At 44.0% G+C, this 27673-nt stretch overlaps 1 protein-coding gene across 2 annotated transcripts; it reads right to left on the reverse strand.

Annotated features, from left to right (window-relative positions):
* Positions 1 to 1615: 1615 nt before the first annotated feature.
* Positions 1616 to 27108, reverse strand: khnyn (KH and NYN domain containing). Of its 2 annotated transcripts, none has more exons than XM_080741845.1 (9): positions 26882 to 27108; positions 25146 to 25469; positions 23786 to 23920; positions 19456 to 21521; positions 17773 to 17873; positions 9747 to 9843; positions 7492 to 7599; positions 6773 to 6874; positions 1616 to 4937 (listed from the first exon to the last, which is right to left on the reverse strand). In XM_080741845.1, the coding sequence occupies exons 2-9, from the start codon at positions 25452 to 25454 to the stop codon at positions 4469 to 4471; spliced, it is 3387 nt and encodes a 1128-aa protein (XP_080597971.1). In that variant the 5' UTR covers positions 25455 to 25469; positions 26882 to 27108; the 3' UTR covers positions 1616 to 4468. The 2 variants fall into 2 exon arrangements, with proteins under 2 accessions (XP_080597971.1, XP_080597970.1); XM_080741844.1 differs by having other exon boundaries at positions 17773 to 17903.
* Positions 27109 to 27673: the final 565 nt, after the last annotated feature.

Genomic DNA, 27673 nt, shown 5'->3' on the forward strand with positions numbered 1-27673 from the left:
CGACAGGTTCTTCAGCTACGACTGTACAGAAAAATATTACTTCATCTGTTACAGTGGTGAGTTGCCGTTCACAGTTCATTAGAGTTGAAACTCCATAAACCAGAAATTATGAATTTATAATATTCATATTTCAACAGAAAGGATTCAGTTTTTGCTTTCCACAGAATCCCCCCTCGTCCCCAGAGAGACGAAGCAGGTGTTGAAACTGAAGCTGACCCCAGACGACCCCACTGTGGACCTGAATGATCCTGCTGTGATGGAGGCTATCTTGAAGCAGGTTGGTGTCACTATATTTCCACCTTCACTCCAGAGGGCCTCATTGCATATTGCTATGTCCTACTTTGTCATTCTAGTAAGAATGACAAAGTCATCGCGCTGCGATGTGTTTTGAGCTTGTAGATCGGCTATTTTTGCTTCTTTTGAATTGGAATCCTGAATTATGTTTTATTTTTTCATTGGAATCCTGAAATGTAACATGTTGATTTAATTTCAAACGCATTTAGTTATATACTTAAGTTAACTTTATGAACGTAAATACAAATACATTGGACATAAAAAAATACATTTTAATACTGCTATACTAGTCATTAAGGTACTAATATAGGACAGATTTTTTTTTTTTTTTATGTTTTTTATCCCACGGTTTTGCAACCCATTTTTTTTCACCCGGTGACTACCTAACCTGTAGTCCTGGTTTCCGCTCTCCCCCTGCCGCGCCAGGGGACATTGGGGAGCACCCGGCTGGCTAGGGGGAGGTAGTATAGAAACCAGGACTACTGCATGTTTTTGTGTGAGGGTCTATGCCCAAGGAGACACGGGGAGAACATGCAAACTCACCACAGAAAGGCCCTATCGCCAACCCCACCTAGGGTGTGGGCGCTGATGACGCGGGTGGAGGAACACGCCCCCAGCGCCCACAGCTTCCCCCGGTGGGAATCGAACCCAGGACCTTCGAGCTGTGAGGCGAAGTGCTAACCACTGCACCACCGTGCCCCCTAATATAGGACAGAATTAAAGCAGAAATCAATAATATATTAGTATTCCGGTATCAACCTGCGGGCCGCATTAAGTGAAGGTGGGGGCCGCCAGTTGCCCATGTATGCACTAGGCTGTAGGTTCAAGTCCAACATCACAGCTGGACCAGAGGGACTAATGTCTGTTGAGGAGAATAACAAGGCACCAGAGCGGTGTCTGTTGAAGAGAATAAAAACAAGGCTATTTCTTCTCTCAGATGAAAGAGAAACTGAAGCAGAGCGGGGTGAGTGGAGACGTCAAGCTGACATGGAAGAAGCAGCCTGGTGGAAAAGTCTTCCAGGAGGAGAAAGAGAAGAGGAGAAAGACAGAGTTCTGAGAGACAGACAGACAGACAGACAGACAGACACACACACACACACACATGTCAAACATTATTGTACATTCAGTTTTCATCCTGTGTTACAATTGTATATACATATATGTTTTTTTTTATCGCAAGAAAAACAAATCATATCCGTATTTTGCTGAATTAAGAATTTATTGCAGAAATAAAATAAACTAAAATCTTATAAAAACTAAATTAAGATACAGAAATTGTTCTGGTCCTCAATACAAAGATCAAGATACTCTTGAGGCGTAGGGCTGGGGCGGTATGGATCGTTATCGCAGTAATAAATGACTGTTTACCGAAGGTATGGGAGTATCTCCCCAAAAAGTTGTTTTGAATGAAAAGATATTTTAAAAATAATAATATTAATCGCGTTTATGAACTCAACACCGCGGTATACATTACACATCCACGGTATTGCGGTTATTGCACCCAGCCCCATCGAGGACAAAATTTCTGGGCAAGACAAAGAAAAACAGGTTACTGTACATACAACATTGTTTTTGGTATCAAAACCATGATAATCCACAAGGGGGAGCCAAAGCCTTTATTTAAGTCTTGAATGTACCCCATGGACTGGCTGTTAAAAACACAGCCTGGGGAGACCCAGTTTTCAGCCAAGCATCAACATTGGGCAAAGGCAGGGGCCTTCAACGTTTTCAGGCCAAGGACCCCTTAGTTGAGAGAGAGATGAAGCAGGGACCCCCACAACCTTTTCATAGATTCCATATAGTTTAATCGTTTGACAGCACAATTGTCAAGTGTATTTTGGATTCATGTCAATTCGTGTTTTCAGATATTTAACCACTTAGACCGCCAATACATAATAAACTAGACATTTCACTTAGTACTTAAGCCCCTTTTCGACTGCAGCTTCATACCACACCACACCACACCACACCACACCGCACCACATACAAATATCTTCATTTTCCATTACACAAAAGTACCCCTACTGGTAACTGGTAAGAAACAAATTGACCCTTTTAACTGTGATTATGATACAATATACATTTGTATTACAACTATTCTAAATTATACTATAATACACTATAATGGATTAGAACTGTGATTATAATACACTATAAGGTATTAATGTATTACTATGATAATTATAATACACTATAATATATGATAAAAGTGGTTATAAGTAACACAATAGAATATATTATCATGTATTACAACAATATCCTGGTGGTCTAAATGAAAAGTCAGTGAGTGATCAGTCATTATTAAGTGTTTGGCCCTGTTAGGCCTAGCTCAGACCTACTCTAGATTGGATACTTTTTAGTACTACGTTTAGTACCACTTTCACACCACTCTACCCAGGTCTTTGTAGTGGAAAACCTGTCACAAGTGGGCGGTGTGGTGTTGGGCCAGCGGAAAAGGGGCTTTAGTGTGCTTTATTCCCCTCTACACCAAACCCAAAATAGCCGATCTACAAGCTCACAACGCCTCGCGCTGAGCTTGTAGATCTGCTATTATTGGCTAAAGTTCTCAGAATATGGACACTAGGGTTCAAGTGGTTAATATAAAAAAAGGAGAAAAAAAAAGTTTAAATCACACAAAGATTTGGAGGCCCCCCTGTAGTAACTCTGAGGACCCCCTAGGGGTCCCGGACCCCTTGCTGAAGACCCCTGGGCTAAGGGTTAGGGGCAAAATATTTCAAAGATTCTTAAAACCGAAGCTCGGTCAACGACGAACAAGGCCATCGCGTTACATAATTCACTGAAAGCTAAAAACACAGAAAATATTCTTCAGAGAAAATGAGAAAATACGATTTTGACTTAACAAAATACATCTAAAAATATTTTGTGGAAAATATATTTACAAGGTAAAAAACATAGTTAATAGTATTATTTTAGATTTTTTTTTTTTTTTTTAAATACTTCCAAACATAACAGAAGCATATTTAAATAATCTCTTCAGTATAGGAATCTAACATGAACATTCAATTTTCATAACTGTCATGATCATAACCTCCCTGTGTTGGTAGTCGATCGATCAACCTAGCTTCAGGTTGTGATTCCCACGCAATCATAATTTCTTTTAAATGTTGTGTTACATTGCGAGTAACAGATCTAGCCATTTACTTTCTGCTGGGAGGAATTCAAAGCAAAATGTCAGACAGCCACTGCCAGAGGGCACAATACAAAATATACACAATTCCTCTGGTGTAAAACAAAGTAAATTCGTTTCCACTAGGTTTTTACAAGCCATGGCTTTGATTTCCACATCATCTTTGGTTGCCATTGGTTAGACCAGTGGTTCTCAAAGTGGATTCCAGGGACTCTATGGGTTCCTTTAGGGAGGTCTAAATTGACCCATATACAAGTCTGTAACTCTGACTGTGTACAAATGGTAGCGTCCATTTGGTACAGTCAGAGTTAAGGGGAGACCTTGAAATGTAAAAGTTTGAGAAACACTGGGCTAGTCCCGTGCCCCCCAACATTACTGCCGCCCCCCCCCTTTTACTGAACTCTTTGGTTCCCATGGCGACGCGTCTATGCAGCGGACACTACATGGAAAGGTAGCTTCTGCTGGAGTAAGGATGCCTGCGACGGCAGGCAGGTTTATCTATCGAGCACTGATCCATGTCCGGTTGCTGTAGCCGTCTGCCGTAGCCGTCGGGAGCTTAAAGTCCCTATTACAGGGTTCCCCAATTAGTTTTCCCCAAGGGCCGAATTATGTCTAGGGTACCAAGCTGAGGGCCACAACATTGCAGGGGGCGACGGCGGCGTTCCTGCTACTCCAGCGACAGTTCAGATATCGTCGTTGTCGGGTGAAAATCTTGTATGTCCAAAACCGTTCGTTTTGAATTTATAATTTTTTTAATTATTTAAACTAGTGAAAAACTGCCAATCTACAAGCACACAACGCGCGTTGTGTGCTTGTAGATATGCTGTTTTCACTACTTTTGTGCGACGGCCTTGTATGATTTGCGAAAGAACGTACAAATTTGGAGATACGAGATTTCCACCCGACGACGACGACGATATACTAGTGTTGTTGCTGCTCTTATACCACCATTATTACTGGGGTCGGTGTGGGCCAGACAGTAGCCCCCCGTGGGCCGCCTATTGGGGAACCCTGCAGCCCTATTATCTACTCCTCCTGTTGCTCCAAGATGAGGTGGGACAGCGAGTTGATGTCCGTCTCCCACGGGTGACTCTGCAGCACCAGGGTGACCATACTGTCCTGGCCAGGGAACACCTGACAGAGGCTCTCCCTGAGCCTGGCCGTCTGCTCTGGGCTCCTGTCGGCGCCGCCCGGCCCCTGAAGGCCTGAACCCCCGGACCCTTGCTGCTGCTGCTGCTGCCTGGGAGGCTGATGAAGGCCTCCCCCCCTCTGCCTGGAAGGCCTCCCCCCGCGGCTGCCCGGTCGCCCTCCTCCCCTGCTGCCGCCGCCGCCGCCGCTGACCTCTGCCGCCGCGCCCTCGCTACCACCGCCGCCGCCCCCTTGCGTTCGGTCGCGGAAGTGCAGGACCTCGGTCTGCGAGCGCGGCGTCCTGGCGCTGGAGAACGGGAAGGGGGAGGCGGTGCCGGCGAACGAGTGGCTGCCGGGATCGGGCGGTCTGAGAGGGAGAATGAGATGGAATTTGGTTTTTAAAAGTCGTTTTTTTTGGTATTGTGTTTCATGTGTGTGAAAATTGCTCACAAAAACAAGACAAAAAACAAATAGGGGAAATGGAGAGCATGAGAAACTAGAAGATGCTATTGGAAATTGCAAGTGTGGTTGCCATTGACTCTAATGGGGAGCCAATCAGATAGGGGGAAAAGGATGTCATGTCATGGATGTGTGATTGGGTTAAGGGTTACGGGTCTTACAGGGTTACCGATAGATCTGCCATTTCCCAAAAAATATATATATGAACATTTTCATGGAAACGATTATGACGATTATGAAAAATAATATAATCGCGATTAGACGATTATGTAATAATTGTGACAGTCCCAGTGATGTTAATAGGTTTTTAATGTAATGAGTCCCCGGGACCCACGAAGGGTCTTTCGGATGAGTCCCAGGGATATTTTATGGGTCCCACAAAAATTCAACGCGTCATGTCATTTTTGACAAAGTGCAGCATTTAACTTGAATTGGTTATTATATGGTTATGTTCATGTTACGTAGAAATGTGTCTGAAAGAAATGAACCACAATTCCAAATCTTACAATTTTAATACTTCCAAATAGTCATGTGACGGTTTGATTTTTTTATACCGAACCGGTAATATCGGATGTTGACCACTTGGGGGCGCAGATAGAAGCTTTTACCGAGTCTTCATAATGAACAGCCACCTGTTATTTTATATACATCGATAATATATGGATCTTCTCTTCTCAGTGAGATGATGTCTCCTGTTTGTACTGTTACTGCTTCTATGGAATGGGGGAAATGCTCTCTGGCGTGTTGTGTTTGCTTTGCTGTACAGAGAACCAGTGGACTGGGTCAAAAACAGTGGATTGGGTGGGTTGCTTGTAGATCGGCTACTTTTGTTTTGAACGGTTGATCCTAGAGGGACGTGCCGCCCCTCTATGGATGCGGGAGGGCAAGGCACAGGCGGCCGCGGTGGTCCGCTGCCCCGGCGGACCACCAAATGGACGGCGCTGCCACGAAAACGCTATAATCAATCAAACAGTTAGGCTACATACATACTGTCTCAGATAGCATACATGCTAGGCTAGCTTGCTTCCTCCGTGTTGTAGTTGAGCCAATAAAGGTTATTTGACCATGTTCACCACGACGTTAATAATCGCTATTGTTGTAAAGACGCAATGAAGACCTGTGTGGCTTCTAACACGTTGTCCAATGTCCACCACCACATCTATAAACAATAGCGCGTGTACTGTATATCCTTTCGTTGCCGAAAGGAGGCGGGTCGCTGTCTGAGCAGTGAGCTGCAGTGTAGAGACGTGACGTCACGTTTCTGCGCCGCGCTACACGTTCTGTGGGGGACCCCTTTTTGGTGTGTCACCTAACACGCTGTGCCACTATGGTCAGAGAGCGGCCCGGTGCTACGCTAAAACTCAGGCACCCATTGAATTCTGTGACCATCGAGTGGCGCACAAAATGGCGTCGTGGATTCAAAACACAGACTGTTGTTAGTTTTATCGTCTGTTTTAAGACTTTCTACGCGGATTTCATTTGTGTTAACGTAGGGTAAAGTAGCATGCCTTCACCCATGAACAATGGTGGCGTCTGTGGACTTTTTAAAATATTTATTTTTTTCGCGACGTGGTAAATTATTTTAACGTGGACTCCAATGGAGGCAATGCGTCCGTGGGACCCCAGAACAATGACGTGAATGCGTCTCTAGGCAACGTGAATGCGTCAGAGACGCGTGACGCGCACGTAATGACGTCACTGCAGCCCTATGTGTGTGTGTATGTGCATGCATGCTCCCAGCACCTGTGCTGTGAGCGTAGGAAGTGGTCCAGATGAGGTCCTCCTCTCCCCAGGGGGTCGTCTGGCACCATGAAGTGGTCACCAACAAACGTGTACTGGAGAAGCCTGGTAGAACAGCATCATCAGAAGAAGAAGAAAAGCCCTTTATTTCCATTTGATTTTTTCCATTCTAAATTCTTAGTAGCCAATTATTTGTAAAGCTTTTTTTTAATATCCTGATTTAGTTCCTTTAACACTTTAACTATTATGTTATGCTTTAACTATTAAAAAATAGCAGATAAACAAGCTCACAGCGCGGCACCGAGTGCCACGCTGTGAGCTTGTAGACCTGCTATCTTTGAAAAATCGTGAACTTTTTAAAAGCGAACATATTTTGAGATGGGGGTCCGCGGCCAAATACATGTAATTTTGGAGGTCCTTGACATGAACATGTTTGAGAACCGCTGATTTAGAAGACATTTATAGAAACGGATCAAAATATTCAAAGACTTGCACAAATGTTTATGATTTTTCTAAAATACTACTTCTTAATCGGATAATAAAGGTATCTATCTATCTGTCTATCTATGCTTTTCTGTCTTATAGTACACAGTAGAGAGAGAGAGACAAGGGAGTGACATGCTGCAAAGGTCGTCGGGCTCGCTCGACTCGCTCTTAGAGCATTAGAGCCTGACAGTGGATTAATATAAGCTTATAACTGCCATTTAATGAAGTCTCTCTACCTCTTCTTGATGATGTCCCTCCATACGGGGGACTCGTCCAGGAGGTCTCTGAGGTTGTCGTTTGTTACAATCACTCCGTCCGTCTTCTGAGCCAACTGTAGCATGAACCTGCCGGGAGAGGTGGACAAATTATAAATGAGTTAGCCTTTCTTTTGCACCGGCGGATTCACCTGATTCCAGGCTATAAATGAGTAGCCCCACCAACAGAAAAATACAAATATTTATTCTATTTACTGTCAAAATCCCGACGGGTCGCTGTTCCGACTAGCGTCGGCAGGTTAGTTACTCGTCGCGGTTACTGAGGTTAAGTTTAGGGTTAGGGTTAGTGTCGGAATACCAGCCCGTCGGCACACTGATGCAGACTCGATTGACTCTTGATAAGACTAACTCTATACAACTGGCACATGCTTATTTTTTATTTTTTAACTGTATTTGCAGTATTTTTGGGATGTGGATGGGCCGTGGGGGTGTGTGTGGGGGGGTCAAGTATTTGAGGTGAAGAATTTTTAGGGGAAGGAAATTTGGGTTGCATCTGGGAATGTAATTTTACATTACAGCAAACATTACATTGACCTTTTCCACTTGTTTTATAATATTGCTACGGAAATGACACACAACTGGCAACTGAAAATATTCAAATCAAATGCAATGGCTTACTTTAGAAGTAATTCACCATATTAGCACGGCTGCCATTTTTGTGACACAAGAGCCAAATGACCGCTGTGTAACAATTAGGTTAGGTCATCACAAAGTAGCTGCAAGCTTGAGATGTCCTGCTAGCCTCGCAAGCCATCCCGAGTTACGTCATCACCAATGTGCTTCCTTTCTCGGTCTGGTGTCGCTCCCATCGAGCCTCTTTATTAGCAATTTTTTTCTAATGGCCAATCAAAAGGCTGCATTTCGAGCGAGCCCGCCTCACACCGCTCCTGATTGGTCGAGCGGCTGCTACAGCTCTCGCATTTTGACAACAAACATGGCGGACCCCATGTCCGATGCGAGTTCACAAATCGCAAATAAAAGCTGCATTAAGCGAAGTTTTATCTGAAATAAACGGCATCTCATAACTTAAAAACGAACAACAGTTTGCACTAGGGATGCCCCGATCAGGGTTTTTTTGCTCCCGATCCGATACCGATCAAATATTATTGCTTCCGATTCGATCCCGATCTTTCCCGATCCGATCTTTTGGCAAGGCATTATGAAGAAAAAAAAATTCTATTCATTCTATCACTTGGTTCTCAACCTTTTCAGGCCGTGACCCCCAAAATAATCATATTTTAACTGGGGACCCCCGACCCTGAAGAGTTGAGGAAGTATATTTTGTATAACACGGTTCTATTGTGAAAATAGCAGATCTACATGCTCACAACGCCTCGCAACGCGAGGCGTTGTGAGCATGTAGATCGGCTATTTTCACAATTTCTGGCTTTAATATTTGACAATTTGGCCAATGTTTAATTTGTCATTTTAGAGGTATTAAAAAGTCCTTAATTTTTCACTTTCGAAATGTGCAGATACCCTCTATACACTTAAACTTTATGTTGATGTGTTTACTGTTGAGAGAGAAAACAATGTTGCACATTAAGTTAATCATCTGGGGACCCCACCAAAATAATTTGAGGACCCCCCTGGGGGTCCCGACCCACAGGTTGAGAACCACTGAGCTAGTTGACTGTGCAGAGAGACATAATTGCCTTCCTTTGATCCATTAGCAAGGGGCCAATTACTACTTATTGGCATCAGCTGCCAGCTGTACACAGAGTCTGACACAATCACCTTCCCTCTGCAGTGCTCTGTCTGTCTCATTTCTCCAAAAGCCCTTGAATATGATTGAAAATGATTAAGGATTACTGTGATTATGGTAAGCTTACATTTCATATCGCATTCACCTTACCTGTAACTTTCAGTACTCACAGAAAATATTTTTTTGGAAAAAAAAAAAAAAAAAAAAATCGATTTTTTTCCCCCGATCTCCGATCTTATAAAAACGGCCATATCGGCGGCCGATCCGATCACGTGATCGGGATCGGGCAACACTAGTTTGCACCTTTGGAATTTCTGTCTGGAAAAGACGTATTTGATGTTCTCCCGACGATGTTTTGATGCGCTGATGACTACTGAATGGACCTGTCAGTCAAAGTAAGTAACTACGTCATTGCGTAATGCATTGTCTAAACTCCCAGACTCTCCTTTTGGAGAGTCTGGCTGTTGCGAGGCTACTGTCCTGCAGCTCTGAGGTGAAGCAGCCAACCTACCGGTCGTCATAGGAGCTGATCTTCTTGCCCTGGACCTCCCTGGAGGGGGTGTAGGAGACCAGGCCCAGATCCTGTAGAGCGCTCAGGAAGTGCTGCTCTGGAGGGCAAAACAAATACAGAGAGGGTTGAAGTGCACCGTAACCACTTAAAACCCCATTTAGAACGGGTACACATTGTGTATTAGGCCTGTCCTCTAAAAATCGACGAATCGACGCGTCGTTTTAAGCCCCGCGAATCGACGCCAATTGTTTGAGTCGAAAATATATATATTTTTTATATCACCAGTTAGCCTACTACAGCAGTGCACTGCTGGACTGGTGTCATGTACTTCCAATGAGAAGTAGCAATTGGCGAACAGTTATTTATTGTCTCGCACCAGCGTAGGGGTGAAAGGGAGACAGAACGGCCAGAACGGTTCAGAACCGCCGCTTCGTTAAAACATTCGGAGCCGGGACGGTGTTACGTTAAGAGGAGGAAGCACGCTGTCAAAATCCCATATTAAATAACCTCCTGCCACAGCACAAACGCACGTCCACGAAGTAAACAATCTTCTAAAGTCAAATTAACATACACAAGTGTAGGCTACAAGTTACATTTTCTAATTAAAGTGCTTCTGAATTGTTCCAGTGTTGTAATCCATGATGAATGATTGTGTTTCGCTGTGTTTGCGTCCATGACATGTCCACACTGCTGGCTCTAGCGGGAGCTATGCCTCCACCTGTTTATGATCCGTTTCTGAAATGAATCCGTTCTCGACACTGACTCATTACTCTGTCAGTGCTCTGTGTCCCGCGACTGCGGACTGGATCCCATCGTTCATTTAAAAGAGCCGTTCAAGAGAGCGGAATCGTTCGCGAATGTCTCATCTATACTGCACGCTGCCGAGAGACGGGGCAGAGTTGAAACAGCGGAGATGTTTTATTTGTTTTAACGGTGTGTTATAACTCTATGGTTGTACACTGCTATGCAGATAACATTTGTGCTCGCGCACCGATATCACCGAAAACACAGTGTATTCAATGAATCTCTTAATGTATTATTGTATTATGTTGACGTGGTTTAAAGCAACACTTTTTTTGATTTTTTTTTTTTTTTTATACAAAGTAGACTATAAAACGATTCGTCGACGCGTCGGATTAACCCCCGCGACTCGAATCGACTTCATAAATCCTGAGTCGAGGACAGCCCTATTGTGTATCATTATTTTATGCTTTAACTACTGAAAAATAGCAGATATACAAGCTCGCAGCGCTGCACCGAGTGCTTGTAGATCTGCTATTTTTGAAAAATCGTGAAAATTAGAATTTTGACCCGATTCTTTTGAATCCTTCTAAGACTTTTTTTGAAAAACCTATGTTTCTGAGTCAGCAATCTGGCTTAGCCATCGTCAAAGAAAAGGTCCTTTTTTACTTAACTTGAGCTCAGTTAGTCTGTTCTTGAGAGACTACTGTGTCAGTGGTGCTCAAACTTTTTCATGTGAAGGAAATTTGAGTTACAAACGTTGGCTTTGAAAATACATATATTCAAAGATTTGCACACATTTTCATGACTTTTTAAAAAAAAATCTACAAGCTCGCAGCGCGGCACTCGGTGCCGCGCTGTGAGCTTGTAGATCTGCTATTTTTCACTGGTTAAAGCATTCAATAATTATAGGCCTAAATGGGTTAAACCCTATAGCATGGGTCTTCAACAGGGGGTTGGGGACCCCTAGGGGGTCCTCAGAGTTACTACAGGGGGTCCTCCAAATCTTTGAGTAATATAAAGTTTTTTTTCCTCCTTTTTTATATTAACCACTTGAACCCTAGTGTCCATATTCTGAGAACTTTAGCCAAAAATAGCAGATCTACAAGCTCACAACGCCTCGCGCTGCGAGGCGTTGTGAGCTTGTTGATCGGCTATTTTTGGCAAAGAGGTTTGGTGTAGAGGGGGAAAAAAGAGCAGACTCAGTACAGAGTGAAAGGTATCTGAAAACACAAATTGACATGAAAACAAAATACACAGACGATTGTGCTGTCAAACAATGAAACTATATGGAATCCATGATAAGGTTGTGGGGGTCCCTGCTTCAGCTCTCTCTGAACTAAGGGGTCCTTGGCCTGAAAACATTGAAGACCCCTGCCCTATAGAAAATATTGTTGTCGCTGTAGGGCAGAAACCATCTCCATAATCCAACTTTTTGTGGTTTTCCATAAATAAACGCCCTACTTCATACTATAGCGTCACAAAAAGCATCAAATGCATCAGATCTACAAGCTCGAAATGCTGGAATTCTTATTTCATATTCTGGTTTTCTCCATTGTCTTGAATAATTGAGTCAATCAATGTCATTGCGAAGTCAAGAAGTCGTGGACGTTTGAAATTTGTTTTGTAATCCAATCTTTTCTCCGGCGACTATTTTTGTCTCAAGTCTCAATTGGTCTAGCCCTGTGGTTCTCAACCTTTTTACCCCAAGTAGCACCTCAGAAGCACACAAGCACACAAAGCACACAAGCACACAACGTTGCGTGCTTGTAGATCGGCTGTTTTCACTAGTTTTGTGCGACAGTCTTGTATGATGAAGCAGGGCATTGCTTTACCAAAAGACGTACACATTTGAAACTTGGAGATACGAGGTTTCTGCCCGACAGTGACGATATTTTAGTGATTATGTTGCAAGGAAAACGTTGAGATAATAGCCATTTTGGTAAAACTGACTGAAAATAACTTTTACTTCAAGTTTAATTATACTAAATATATTTTTAATTGTCCAAATAAATTCCAAATACTATCAAATTATCTCGCGGCACCCCAGGGTGCCCCGTCACCCACTTTGAAAACCCCTGGTCTAGCCTATTGTTTCGGGTCCTTCTGCTGCAGGAAATCTTGACAGGAACTCCCAGAGGTCAAACGAGGTTTTCCTCCCTTTTCTGGAGAGGAAGCCGCCTCCCGTCTGATTTAAACCTGTCACAGCAGCACCCGAGACGACCAATCAGGACTTGACCCCGGGTCGGCTGCTAGGTGCAAGGTTAGGGGCGTCACAAGGGGGGGAAAGTGGGACTGAGTTACTAGGGCCCAAGGTGGAGGGGCCTTCATTATTTTATACTTTAGCTATTGAAAAATAGCAGATATACAAGCTCGCAGCGCAGCTGTGAGCTTGTAGATCTGCTATTTTTGAAAAGTCGTGAAAAATGTGTGCAAATCTTTGAATATATGTATTTTTTAAGCGAACAATTTGTAACTCAAATGTTGCTTCTGTGGGGTCCCTGGAACGAAATATTTGTAGATAGGAAACAGGTTTTTCAAAAAACATTCCAAAAGAATTTGAAATATTCAAAGACGCACTGTGAGCTTGTATATCTGCTATTCTTCAGTAGTTAAAGCACTTGTTAAGGGAAGACTGTAGCACACCCAGTGTAGTGGTTCCTCTCAAGCAGGTGCGTAGGTCACAAAGTAGTAGAATGAACGAAAGAAGGAATACACCCGCACGCTGTAGTAGTTAAAGCACAAAAGAATGCGTAATAATGCGTTCCCAGTCTAAACGTGTTAAACCCCCTCCCCCTAGGAAGAACAATCATGGGGGGCCCGCAGTGAATCCTTGTACCCAGGGCCCAGAATTTGGTGCCACACCCCTGGCTAGGTTCACCTGACACCACCAACACAGCGGCTGACAGTGCAGGTTTCCCAGCTCTGTCACGGAGTGCCAAGCGTGCACTCAGCCACCCTGACAGAGCCAGGAAACAAGCTCTCGGACCAACGTTAATCAATATTGTTTCGGGGGGAAAAAAGGAAAAGGCTTGTAGACCTAGTGGTTATTCTCGACTCAGAATTCAGAAACTCTTCATTGCTTAACCCATTTAGGCCTGAACACATTGTGACGCAATATTTTATGCTTTAAATATGAAAAAATAGCAGATATACAAGCTCACAGCGCGGCACCGAGTGCCGTGCTGCGAGCTTGTAGATCTGCTATTTTTGAAAAATCTTGAAAATTTGAATTTTGACCCGATTCTATAAGTGTCTTTTGAATCCTTCTAAGATTTTTGGAAAAAACCTATGTTTCTATGTCAGCAATCTGGCTATAGCCATCGTCAAAGAAAAGGTCTTTTTCACTTAACTGGAGCTCAGTTAGTCTGTTCTTGAGAGACTACTATGTCAGTGGTGCTCAAACCTTTTCATGTGAAGGACCCCCAAAATGATATTTATTTAGCCACGGACCCCCATTTCAAAATATCTAGTTCCAGGGACCACCCAGAAGCAAAATTTGAGTTACAAACATCGCTTTGAAAATACATATATTCAAAGATTTGCACACATTTTCACGATTTTTTCCAAAAATAGCAGATCTACGAGCTCGCAGCGCGGCACTCGGTTCCGCGCTGTGAGCTTGTATATCTGCTATTTTTCACTGGTTAAAGCATTCAATAGTTCTAGGCCTAAATGGGTTAAGTACAACAAAATTGAAAGTCAAGGTTTGGGGATTTTTACATATTCAAATAGTCTTTGGTGGGGGAAGGAGTCCGGATCATCTGGAGCTGTGGTTCCCAAAACTTTTTAGTTTGAGAACCAAAAAGAGAAATGTAATTTCTGCCCGGGACCGCTAGTGAAAATAGCTGACCTATATAAGCTCGCAATGCTGGGTATTTTTACTACTTCTTAATTTTTCTTCTTTAAAAATAAAATAAATCATGGAATCTCTATTTATTTTTTTATTTTTTATTATGTTAAATAAAAAACCCACAATTGCATCCCGAGACCCACTGTTGAGGAAACAGTGACCTGAAGGAACCATCTGGCTATCTGATCCTAGTAACTCGCTTCAAGGTGAAAGGTGCGCTAAACTCAAAGGACAGTCTAGACTAGAGCATACAGTACGTGGGCAACTGGCGGCCCGGGGGCCACATGCGGCCCCCATCTTCACTTAATGCGGCCCGCAGGTTGATACACGAGTATATAATCAAATGTGTTTGAAATTAAATCAAAATGTTACATTACAGTATTCCAATTAAAAAATAACAAAAAAAAAATCAGGATTTCAATTCAAAAGAAGCAAAAAATAGCCGATCTACAAGCTCAAAACGCATCACAGCGCGATGCGTTTTGAGCTTGTAGATCGGCTATTTTTTGCTTCTTTTGTATGAGATACTAGAATGACAAAGTAGGACATAGAAATATGCTATGTGGCCCTCTGGAGTGAAGGTGGAAATATAGTGGCCCTCGCCATCATCAAAGTTGCCCACCCCTGCTCTAGAGGTTAAACTGGGTACATACAGTATATATTCTTTACAAAATACACAAGGAAGAAACATCCACAGTCTCTGCATCAGTTTCCTTCCTCAGCGTTACTGGATACTTGTTAGTTGACACTCGTCGCGTTATACAGCCATGGTGGGGCTAGAATAGATCAGCGTTTCCGTGTTTGGGTCGTGGACCAATTTCGATGAGTCACGATTAAATAACCCCCTTTTTTTGGTCTTCCATTAAAAAGAATCTCTGATTAAAAAAACCTCTCTCTCTCTCTCTCAAAACAAATGATATCACAACTTCCCAATGAAATGAATTCCAACATAATTCAAATGTATTTCATGAATAAAATAATAAATAATTTCCATGAATACCTATGTATGAAAGAAATTATGTTTAAGAAGTAGTGAAAATAGCAGATCTACATTGCAAATCTGCTATTTTCACTAGTTTGGGTCCTGGGCAAACATCTAATTTCTCTTTTGAGTCTTGAGCTAAAAGGTTTTGGAACCATTACACTGTGCAGCCTGAACATCTAGTACCACTGACCAGAGCACTAGCTTGGCCAATCAAATCCAGATGTTACGTTTGAGACATTTGTTGGCCAGTCAAATCTGGATACATTAATTTGTAACACCCACATACCCACTCACCCACCCACAGGCCAATTTGAATATAACGATACAGATTAAGAGCTAATCTAACATTACTGTACATCTACAAATAATTCAATACTGGCAAATTAACCAGTGACTTTTGTGCCTGGACAAGTGAATGAGAAATTTTTTGACTACCTGAAAAGTGGAAGTCATTGTTCTTTTTATAATAACCACATAATAACAATCTAAATATTCTTGTAAAAAATATTGTTTAAAATAAAATCTGTCAAATGATGATGTCACAAGATGATGGGTTTCTGAACTTCCCACAGCTCTCCTAAGGGACTTGGACCGAGCAGAAAGAAATTGTGCTATTTTATTATGAACATTAATGAGGACCTATTACATGAAGATAGGTTGAAAAGTGGCTAAATCGTCCTTTAAAGTGTGTTAGTTTCCTATCCAAAGTTTAAGGACCACTTCACCTCTGGGACAACCAGATCTTATTTTATTGTTGTTTGGGACACGATCAACACAATCCTGCGTTATTTTTTGTGTTCAGTCTGTGTTTTTACATATTTTAGTATTTCAGCATGCTACAAAGCATCATATCGTCGTTGTCGGGTGGAAACCTCGTATCTCCAAGTTTCAAATGTGTACGCTCTTTCGCAGCAAAGTAAAGCCCTGCTTCATCATCCAAGGTCGTCGCACAAAAGTAGTGAAAACAGCCGATCTACAAGCACACAACGCCTCGCACCGCGAGGCGTTGTGTGCTTGTAGATCGGCTGTTTTCACTAGTTTAAATCGTTTTAAAATGATAAACACAAAACGAACGGTTTTGGACATACAAGGTTTCCACCCGACAACGACGATATGATGCTTTGTAGCATGATACTGCATCATCCAATGCATCATATGATGCTTTGTAGCATGCTGAAATACTAAAATATCTAAAAACACAGATTGAACACAAAAAATAACTCTAAATAGGATTGTGTTGATCGTGTCCCAAACAACAATAAAATAAGATCTGGTTGTCCCAGAGGTGAAGTGGTCCTTTAAAGGCAACAGCAGTATCTCTTTATTATCATAAGATTATTATAAGAAGCTCCTCCTCCTCACCACCGGTGGAAAGCCACGGTGAGTCAGTCCAGCAACACCTCATGCAAATCACCTTTTATGAGGAAGCTGCTGGTGATTGTTATCAGTTAGTTCTCACTGTAGCTCAATGTGTTCCCTTGTGACACAGCAAAATCCTCAGTGTGAAAGTGTAATGGTCAATTTAAAGTGAGAATAGTGAGAGAAGTGGTGACTTTTTGCATTTAAACTGTTAGTCAAGGCCCCTTCAGGTGTCAAGAAGGTGATGAAAGTGTAATCGATGTTGAATTAAGGATTAAATAACGTGGCTAGCTATGACTCTCAACGATGAAAAGAGCAAATAACGGAACACAATGTTAAGCAAGTACATAAGTGATCCATATATCCGATATCAGCGCTTAAAGTAGACTTAGGAAAAATATATAGTTTAGTTTGAAAATGGTCGCAGACTGGAGAATTGGAAGTTTAATAAATTAAGGTGAATTAACACAGTTATTGTAACACTGTGGATTCTACAGTGTGGACCGGGGGTCTCAGAATTGAAAACCGTGTTAAATGGGGCACCGCTGGCGAAGGCATATCAAACTGAGGATCCTTGAAATAAAAAAAAAAGTTGAGAATCCCTGCTGTATAGGACACCATGTTGTTCACCGTTCATCATATTTTACCATCTGTTGTGCTCTGCCATCTTTCCCCCTTATAGTTCTAGTGCTCAGTGTGAATAGGCCTGTCGCAATTATTACATAATCGTCTAATCGCGATTAGTTGACATAATCACAATTATTTTGACATAATCATTTACATAATCGTTTGAAAAATTTTCATATATTTTCAAACATTTAAAAAAATAGTGAGCTTGTAGATCGGCTATTTCCACTATCAATGTTGTTTTTATAGTATAAAGTTATATGTCGGTCATTTCTTTGTATATTTGGGTTATGTGTCATATCTGCCGTGTGCAACTTCAAAGCCTACAAGCCAAACAGAAATGTAATTTTCAACGACAAAAACACAATTAAATCGTTAATCGCAATGATTTGAGTGACAATTAATCATGTAAAATGTCACAATAGTGACGGTCCTAAATGTGAACGGCTCTGGAGAGTTACCTTTGACCTTGGGGTCTCTCTTTTGCCTCCACTGAGGCACGAAGGTGCTGATGCGACGGTGGCCTTGGTTCCAGAAGTGTTGCACGGCCAGGGCGATCCCTCTGCAGGAGAAGAAATGACCCAGTCCATGGCTGGAAGGATGGGAACAAGTATTTGAAACAATCCTGTTGGCTGGGCAATATACTGTAGTATACCGTATAAAACAATAGTCAGTGATATACAAAATTGGAATAATGCTTCCGAAAAGTTGTGGCTTTCAATCTTTCTTTTCACCAAAATAATATCTATTTTGTTGGTTGCTGCTTTACATTTAACCACTTGAACTTGGCGACTCTATTATGGGCATGCCATTATAGGCCAAAATAAAATACAATAAAATTAAATAAGTCATTTGTCATACAACAAAGTACATGAGTCATATACAGTACAGTATCAAGGCTGGCGTCGGCAAGTAAGTTTAACATCTGTCCATTTCTTTTCTAAGCCATTAGATGACCAGAACACACTATGGCTAGCAAACCACCTTATAAACAATAATAACTTGTGTGAAAGTTCATAAAGATGTGTGTGGTATAACTACTGATAGAAATGTGTGTGTAATCAAATGTTACAGGTGCATACAGAAATGCCTGTGTGAACATTTTGTGCAGGCTGTCATACTCCTCTTAGCACAGAAAAACACTGTATCGTTAAACTTTAAGGCACGTGAAACACAGTTCCGCAGTGCCTTGTTGAGTTGTGTAATTAATTATTTTTTGGAAATGACACATGAAGAGGTGCTATGCTTTGCTATTTCGTATCATGTATTGCAGGGGTCCGAGTCCTCAGTTACACCAGTACTTTCTGTGATAGGACTGTTTTTTGAGCAGTGCTAATCACCCCCCATGAAATTAACTCATAAAAGGGACTGCTCACTTCACACTGACTGGGTGTGATTTTCCCCCCAATTTACATTAACCACCTAACCCTAGCATCCCTATTCTGGGGGGGAACATTAGCCAAAAATAGCAGATCTACAAGCTCACAAGGCCTCTCGCAGCGAAGCGTTGTGAGCTTGTAGGTCTGCTATTTTCGGCAAAGAGGTTTGGTGTAGAGGAGGGAAAAAAAGAGCAGATCAAGTACACACTTTCTAAATGTTGAGGAGGGCTTAACTGTCTGAAAATACACATTACTATGAATCCAGCACAAGCAAATGACGCTATCAATGAAATCCATGAAAACATTTCAACTGCAAGACAATTTATGTAACATGCAGCTAAAGGGGTCCGTTGAAGACCCCTGATGTACCGTGTATGAGCTCCCTTACCTCAGTGGTTCACAGAATCACAACCTTTTCAGGCAATGACAGAAAGAAAAAAAAATATTTTAACTGGGGACCCCCACCCTGACGAGCACTAAGATAACGCGGTTCTATTTGCGAGGCGTTGTGAGCATGTAGATCTGCTATTTTCCAAATTTCTGCCTCTAATATTTGACAATTTGTCCAATGTTTAATTTATCATTTTAGAGGTATTAAAAAGTCACTTTAGAAATGTGCAGATAGTTCTATACACTTGAACTTTATGTTGGTTTGTTTACTGTTGAGTGAGAAAATAATGTTGCACATTAAGTTAATCATCTGCGGACCCCCCAAAATAATTTGGGGATCCCTCCCGACCCAAAGGTTGAGGACCACTGCCTTACCTCATGGCTACGTTGCTCCCATCAATGATGATCATCCTCAGAGCCGGGTCCCCAGGCTCGTCGGTAAGCTGGAGGTCAAAGGGCAACTGCAGGCCCTCCAGGAAGCGCTGTTCGCCCGTCACCACGGACCCCGACGAGACGGCAGGGAAACCCCGAACGTCTCTCGACCTGCCGGGGGGCGAGTGGCTCCCGGCGAGGGCCGGGGGTTGGACAGGATGAGACACTGGGTGGATGTATTGGGTCGCCTGGGGTGATTGTTGCTTCTGGGGGTGGGCGGCGGGTGTCTGGGGGTTCGAGGGGAAGCCGGAGACCGGGTTGTGGGCGAGGCGGGGGACCGCTTTGGGGGAGCTGGTGGCTTTGGGTCTCGGTTTGGGGTGACTGTTGAAATGGGAATCTGCGGCGGCGGTGGGATAGGTGGGCTGGGGAGGTCCCCTGATCTCAGGTGGCGTCTCAGGAGGATGGGAATTTGAATGCTGGTGGTGGCCGGTCGGCAGGGCCGACACATTCGCCGACGCACGCTCGCCGGAATGCCGCGGGGGAGCGTCAGCATTCCATGGAAGGAAATGTGGCTCCACGCCGGGTAAGCCTCCGCCGAGCGCCTCCGACCGCCCCCTCTGATCCTTTTTCTTTTCATTCCCATCTTCCAGGACCTTTCTTTCCACCTGATTTCCTCCCGACGCCAAAGGGCGAGTAGACAGCTCGTTTGCTCTTTCTCTTTCGGCTCTTCTTCCTTCTCTTTCCAGCACCCCCTCGTCCACCTCCATGGGCTCCCTCTCCGTCTCTTTGACGCCGTCTCTCTGCAGCTCCATCAGCAGCTCGTGAGTGGAGAGGTCTGGCCGCGTGCTGTAGACCTCGATGACCCTCTCCTCGGTGTACCCGCAGCTGGCCGCCGCTCGCTTCAACACCCCCAGGACAAAATCCTCCTCCTCCCCTTCCTTCTTGCTGTCCCCGTCGCCCTCCTCCCTCTTGCTGTCTTCTGGAGAGCCGTCCTTCCCTCCAGGTTCCTCTCCCGCTCTGTTGATCGTCGTCGGGTTCCCGCCGCGACTCATCCCTCCCCTGTCTCCCGGCTCTCTGTGCTCCGTCTCGCTGGGCAGGTTCGTGTCGCCGCGGCGCTTTCGGACGGCGTTCCCGTTATTTAACCCGGGCGCCGCACCCGGGTCGCTTTCGTCCCGGTCGCTGCGGTCCTGCTCCTGCTGGACCAGGTCCAGGATCTGCGAGGCCTCCTTGGGCCCCGTCCGGGCCAGCACGCGGTTCACCACGGCCTCCGTGTAGCCCATGGCCGTGAAGAACTTCAGCAGCAGCCCGAACTCCTTCCTGCTCCCCACGGACAGCTGCAGCTCCCCCTCGTCCTCCTCTCCCCGGTCTTCCGCGACGTCCGACCTCCCCCCGTCCTCCGGTTGACCCTCCTCACCCACCTCTTGCGGGGAACGCACCCGGCGGTCCTCGGCGCCGGCGCCCGCCCTCCCTCGGACACCGGCGGAGGCGTGTAAAGGATGAGGGGCGCCCGTCGCCGATGCCGCCGTTAGAGGCAGCCCGTCGGCCTTTCCGCCTCCCCGCGTATCAGTGCCCGAATGAAGCGGGGAGGAAGATGGCACCTGCCGGGGAACCCCGCGAAAAGGTTCCCCGTTGTTAAAGTCCCGCTCACCAACATCCCGCCTTTCGCTCGGCTCTCCGCCTAATCTATCGGCCACAGTCCTGTCTCTAAGCGTTAGCTGCTGCAAGGCGCCCTGCGCGCTTCGGACGTCTGTGTGGTTCTCTCTCCCTGCGGCAGAGTCCTCGGGGCTGGGGACCGACCCGAGCCCAGAGTCCCTCACCAGGTCCAGCAGGGTCTCCTTCACGGACCCCGGCAGCACCAGAAGGTCCAGCGTGTGCCTGTCGTCCCACCGCTCCACCAGGGACTTGAAGGCCCGCCGCGAGTCCAGGAACTCGCCCAGAGCCCTGTCCCCGACCTCGGGCGTTCTGTCCTGGATGCCCCTGTACCGCTCCACCAGGTCCGTGATGAGAGAGTAGGCCTGCACCACGGGCTCCGTCAGGCCCGAGATCAGCAGGAAGCCCGGAGAGCCGATCTGAGTTGTGGAAAGAGATAAATGAAGAAACTGTAGCTGACGTCATGATGATATGATTTAGGCCTAGAATTATTGAATGCTTTAACCAGTGAAAAATAGCAGATATACAAGCTCACAGCGCTGCGAGCTTGTAGATCTGCTATTTTTGAAAAAGTTGTGAAAATGTGTGCAAATCTTTGAATATATGTATTTTCAAAGCGAATGTTTGTAAATCAAATTTAGCTTCTGGGTGGTCCCTGGAACTAGATATTTTGAGATGGGGGTCCGTGGCCAAATACATATCATTTTGGGGGTCCTTCACATGAAAAGGTTTGAGAACCACTGACATAGTAGTCTCTCAAGAACAGACTAACTGAGCTCCAGTTCAAGTGAAAAGGACCTTTTCTTTGACGATGGCTGGCCAGATTGCTGACATAGAAACATAGGTTTTTCAAAAAAATCATAGAAGGATTCAAAAGACACTTATAGAATCGGGTAAAAATTCAAATTTTCACGATTTTTCAAAAATAGCAGATCTACAAGCTCGCAGCGCGGCACTCGGTGCCGCGCTGTGAGCTTGTATATCTGCTATTTTTCAATAGTTAAAGCAGTCAATAACCCTAGGCCTAAATGGGTACACATACGCTGCCCTTTAAAATGGGCATTTTCAGGCTCAACTTCCCCCAGTCTCAATATACTGCTGCCATGTAATCCATAGTGCACGGATCATGCACGCCCATGCACAGATCAAGTGCCACGTGTGTGCATGCCGTTCACAGCTTTCAAACAAAAACGTCTGCTTGGAAATCCGTTCAGGCATTCATGATTGAGATAGCAGCATTTATGTTGTCTTCAAATGTTAACGAATATGGCTGCCATGTTTGAAAGATGGGGTTGGTATGGGGGGTCAAACATGCAATTTCGCGATCGCGATCATGCCTAGTAGATAGAAGGAGTCCAAAAATAACTTAAAAATCTGAAATGACCAGAAACTCGTGAAACTTGGGCGTGGCGGCGTCAGACAACGGAAATAACTCGGGAAACTCGTGATAGAGCAGTCAATGAGTTAAGAGAACTGACTAGCATCTGCTTTACCAGTAAATACATGTGTTGATTCCCTCTCATCTGGTTAAGCACATACTGATACACTTTTATGGCCACGGCAACAAGTGTATCAGTATGTGCTTAACCAGATGAGAGTGAATCTCCTATTTATTTACTGGTCAAGCAGATAAACGTCAGTCCTAATCAGCAGGGACGGTAATGCACACAAAGGGTTTGGTGCATTGCGATTGGGAACAATCGTAAAAAGGAGAAGAAAAGGAATGTTTCGGCATGTTGGCCTTCCTCAGAATCAACTGCCCTCGTTGATTTTGAGGAGGACGAACAGGCGGAAACATCAATCAAATAAATCACAGGATTTTTTCCCCTCCTTTTTGAATCCTAAACATATAATCATAAGACCTGTTCAAACCTTCTATCAAGAATCTCAATCAGACTTTAATGAATGCACATCTAAAACGTACACAATTATTTTTCCTGTTAGTACCGTGTCGTGATTAGGCCTGTCACAATTATTACATAATCGTCTAATCCCAATTATTTGACATAATCGTCAATCTTTCCATGTTGAAAAATTATCATATATTTTCAAATAGTGCTGCGATGCGACGCGCTGTGAGCTTGTAGATCGGCTATTTCCACTATCAATGTCCTTTTTTTAAGTATAAAGTTGTCAAATATGTCAGTTATTTCTTTGTATTCATACATCATACATGGGCCACATGCGGCCCCCACCTTCACTTAATGCGGCCCTCAGGTTAATACCAGAATAATGAATATATTATTGATTTCAGCTGTAATTCCAAACATGACCTGCCTTAATTCCGTCAGTCTATATTAGTAGCTTAATGATGACTAGTATAGTAGTATTAAATGTATTTTTTTTATGTCCATGAGTATATAACTAAATGCATTTGAAATTGAATCGAAATGTTACATTTCAGGATTCCAATTAAATAACATCAAAAAAATAAATAAAAAATCAGGATTCCAATTCAAAAGAGGCAAAAATAGCCAATCTACAAGCTCAAAACGCATCGCGCTGCGATGCGTTTTGAGCTTGTAGATCTGCTATTTTTGCTTCTTTTGTATGAGATATGACAAAGTAGGACATGCAACGTGGCCCTCTGGAGTGAAGGTGGAAATATAGTGGCCCTCGCCATCATCAAAGTTGCCCACCCCTGGTATAATTGATGGTGCACTATACCGCTTCCCATGCTTACCACTATATGTGCTGCGGTGGTTTTCATCAGGCAGTCCATGAACAGCCCTCTGGCCCCACAGAAGACACAATGAAGGAGCCCCGGGTAGGACACCTCCTGCTGCTGTTCCTGGTTCACCACTCCTTTCACAAACAACTGTCACAAATATAGGATGAAATGTGAGGCTTTGATTTGATTTGACTTGTTAATAAACATGCTGTGCACGTTAGGGCATTCACCAAATATTCGACTATTCGAATATCAAAGTCACTATTCAACGTTGTTCACCGAAGTCGAATATTCTCTTATTTCTTTTTTTTTTTATTGTTGTCTTTAAAAAAATATATATGTCTTCATGGTGTATAAAGCTTGGCTTGATAGGAAGTCATAAGAACCCTGACAAGCACTTGGAATTGTAGGTATTACATTTAATGTGACTCGGTTCCGCAAATAAATATTGTGAAAATAGCAGATCTACATGCTCACAACGCCTCGTGCTGCGAGGCGTTGTGAGCATGTAGATCGTCTATTTTCACAATGTTCGCCTCTTGCTTACTTAATATTTGACAGTTTGGTCAGTTTGGCCAGTCTTGTTGAATATTCGACTATTCGAATACTTTGAGGTTGAATAATTCGAATACTAAAAATCAATATTTGTGAATGCAATAGTGCACATAGCTATTTTTATAGCACGGTAGTAGCCTACAGTATAGTTTATATGAGGTAGCTCATGACCTTTGTCTACAATTTCAGAGTGTGTGTGTGTGCGCGTGTGTGTGTGTGTGTGTGTGTGTGTGTGTGTGTATGTGTGTGTGTTCTTGATAGTGTCCATAATCAGCAGCATAAGTAGAGCAGAGTTGAATAACAACAAATACACACCACCCAAGTGTAGCTGATACTTGTCCCCAGTTGATCTCACAGTGGGTAAAGCAGTGGTTCTTAAAGTGGGGTCCTGGGGGTCCATGTATCCATTATCCATTTATATGTTGGCTATTCAAAAATAGCAGATCTACAAGTTCACAACGTGCCACTCCGTGCCACGCTGCAAGCTTGTCCAACTGCTATTTTTGAAATTCTTTGAAAAATATCAAAATATGTTCAGATTTAGTTTAAACATAAATCTTCTGTTGGAGGTCCCTGGCAAACCTTTGAATATATATTTTTCAAAGCGAATATCTGTAACTCAAATATTTGCTTCTGGGGGGTCCCTGATACATATTTTTTTTAGATGGGTTTTGAGATCATTTTGGGGGTTCTTGACATGAAAAGGTTTGAGAACCACTGACAAAGAAACATGCGTTTTTCAAAGACGTCGTATATCGAATCGGGTTGAAATATTCAAAGACTTGCACACATCTCTGGTATAATAGAGAGCTCTTACTTTGGCCTGCGTCACATTGCTGCTGGGTCCACTCAGCTTCAGCCACATCTGCCCGTTGTCGCTGTGGGGCAGGCCCTCTGCGTCGCCGCCGTCCGCTCCGACGCCGAAGGACACCCCGAAGATCCTCTCCACGGCGCCGTGGAGGGACATCAGGGACCCACGCAGCATCCCGGCGCACGCAAAGTCATCCTCCACCTCCTCCTCACGTTCTCCTCCTCCTCCTTCTCCATCGCCGTTACTGCTTCTCCCGTCTCCTGCTCTGCCTTGCTTGGAGAGCCCCGGCAGGAGCGTCACTGTACCACAGGCCATGATGCCCTGGATGTCCTGAGACGAGAGAGAGAGAGAGAGAGAGAGAGAGAGAGAGAGAGAGAGAGAGAGAGAGAGGACAGGGTGGGGGGAGAAAAGAGAGGGATCAGCTCAGTGGCCTTGTGGTTAGAGTGTCCATCCTGAGACTGGAGTGATTCGGGGTTCGATCCCCTCCCGGCCCCGGGTCATACCAAAGACTCTGAAAAATAGGACCCAGTGCCTCCCTGCTTGGCACGCAGCGTCAAGGGTTGGATTGGGGTATCCACGGGTTTCCAACGGCCCATAGTGCATTGCGCAGACGTTGTACCGGAGCTTCCGGCGCCGCAGCCGAGTGTGATTTACAAGCTCACAACGGGCTGCATCTGCGACGCGACGTGAGCTTGTATGTCTGCTGTTAAACCGGAAGTGTGGTCCAAATAATCTCCAGTAAACTCCCGCGGAAACAGGTGGATAAGTCCCTGTGACATACTAACGTCATGTACAGGGGGAGTACTTGTAGCCTACATCAAGCTGCCTCACGCTACAGAAACAGGGGATAGGCTCCTGCCCTATGTGCCTCATTGACATTTACCATTTCTCCTGCCCTATGGGCCTCATTTACCATTCATCTTAAATGGTAAATGGTGAATTTATATAGCGTCTTTATCCAAGGCGCTTTACAGAGATTGTACATTACATTCACCCATTCACACACACATTCATACACCGATGGCGGAGGAAACCATGCAAGGCACCAACCTGCTCACCGGGAGCAACTAGGGGTTCAGAGTCTTGCTCAAGGGACTCTTCGACATTAACTATGGGGGAGCCCGGGGTCGAACCCCCTGGGTTCTAAGACGGCAACTCTACCCCTGAGCCCCTTACTTATTTACTTTAGAGAGAGGGATAGAGATTAATTGTACAACAACATTGTTTATTTTTGACTACTGTTCCACTTAAAAGTATGTTTTCTCATCCCAATACAGCCCTTTAAAAATGTAATAGAGAGGGGGGGCAGAAAGAGAGGTATAGAAAGTGTATAGGGGTAGATAGAGAGACAGAGGGGGTCGCAGGGGGAGGGGTAATAAAAGAGAGTGAAAAGGAGATAATATAGATAAGGTAGAGAAGAGAGAGGAGGGTGAAAGGGAGAAAGATGTCTTAAAAGGTGAAGAGAGGGGGGCAGAGAGAGAGAGAATGAAAGGGGGTGGAGAGTTGGAGACGAGAGAGAGAGAAGGGAGATTTTGTAGAGTGACTGTTACCAACAACAACACAGGCCTACTATTCTATACTGTGTTTTCTTATCATTTGGACGACGAAACTTAAACGGCGTCGTCCATGGGGTCATTTGCTGGTCATTTCACGTCAACAAGGGGCTGTACTGAAGCCTTAAAGACGTTTAAATGCTAAACTAACGCCTAAATCAAGCCAATGTGGACACTTTGTTTACTTACGTGCTGCGACTCATCCGTCTGCCCTCCTCCGTGCTAGTTGTGAAGTTTGCCTTCTTTCTCCCGCGGCTCAGGGATTTATATCATGTCCGAAGTTCCGAGACTTCTAGCGAGAATCATAAATATATACAAATAAAACGACTTTATAAAAAGAACTGCGTTGAAAAACGCCGTTTTGCGCCGAAGAACGTGTAATAAACAGAGGCACGTTGGGGAGGAAGTGTCGCCACTACTCAGACGGTCGCTGCTGCTGCAAAACGAAACCAAACGCAGTTTATTATTCTGAGGCGACCCGCCTACCCACAGTGCTGGGGAAAGTACTCACACGTTTTACTCAAGTATCCCCCTTATCTACGCAATTTAGATTGAATGAATTACTCTGTTACAAGTATAAAAGTGTGGAATTCAAAATGTACTCGAGTAAAAAGTAGAAAGTGTTGAGGACGTCAAAAATGCACTTGTATACCAATTTAATACTAAGTAAAAGTAGACCTACTTTTCAAGTTACCATAGCATAATGTGTAACAATCTTTTGAAAATGGCAGCTCTACAAGCTCACAATGTGTCGCTTTAGGAAGAGGTTAATGTATGTTTTGTAATAATCTACAGATTAACTAATAAGTAATAACTAGGCTATGTCAAATAATTGTAGAGGAGTAAAAATACAATTTGTCTGTCTGTGGATACGAGATAGTGGAGTAGCCTAGAAGACGTAAAAGTATTGGAAATTGGAAATACTCCAGTAAAGTACAACCTCAAAATTGCACATATGATGTACAGTACTTGAGTAAATGT

The sequence above is a fragment of the Nannobrachium achirus genome, assembly GCF_963921795.1.
Source record: "Nannobrachium achirus genome assembly, chromosome: 14".
NCBI classification, from domain to species: Eukaryota; Metazoa; Chordata; class Actinopteri; order Myctophiformes; family Myctophidae; genus Nannobrachium; species Nannobrachium achirus.

Bases quoted from the DNA above. Each gene is read 5' to 3' on its own strand.
- khnyn (XM_080741844.1), bottom strand. From the start codon at position 25,454: ATGGCCTGTGGTACAGTGACGCTCCTGCCGGGGCTCTCCAAGCAAGGC. The intron at 21,522-23,785 runs GTAAGCATGGGA...TCCACAACTCAG, and splicing joins CCACCGCAGCACATATAGTG to ATCGGCTCTCCGGGCTTCCT. The intron at 4,938-6,772 runs GTGCTGGGAGCA...TCTCCCTCTCAG, and splicing joins TTCCTACGCTCACAGCACAG to ACCGCCCGATCCCGGCAGCC.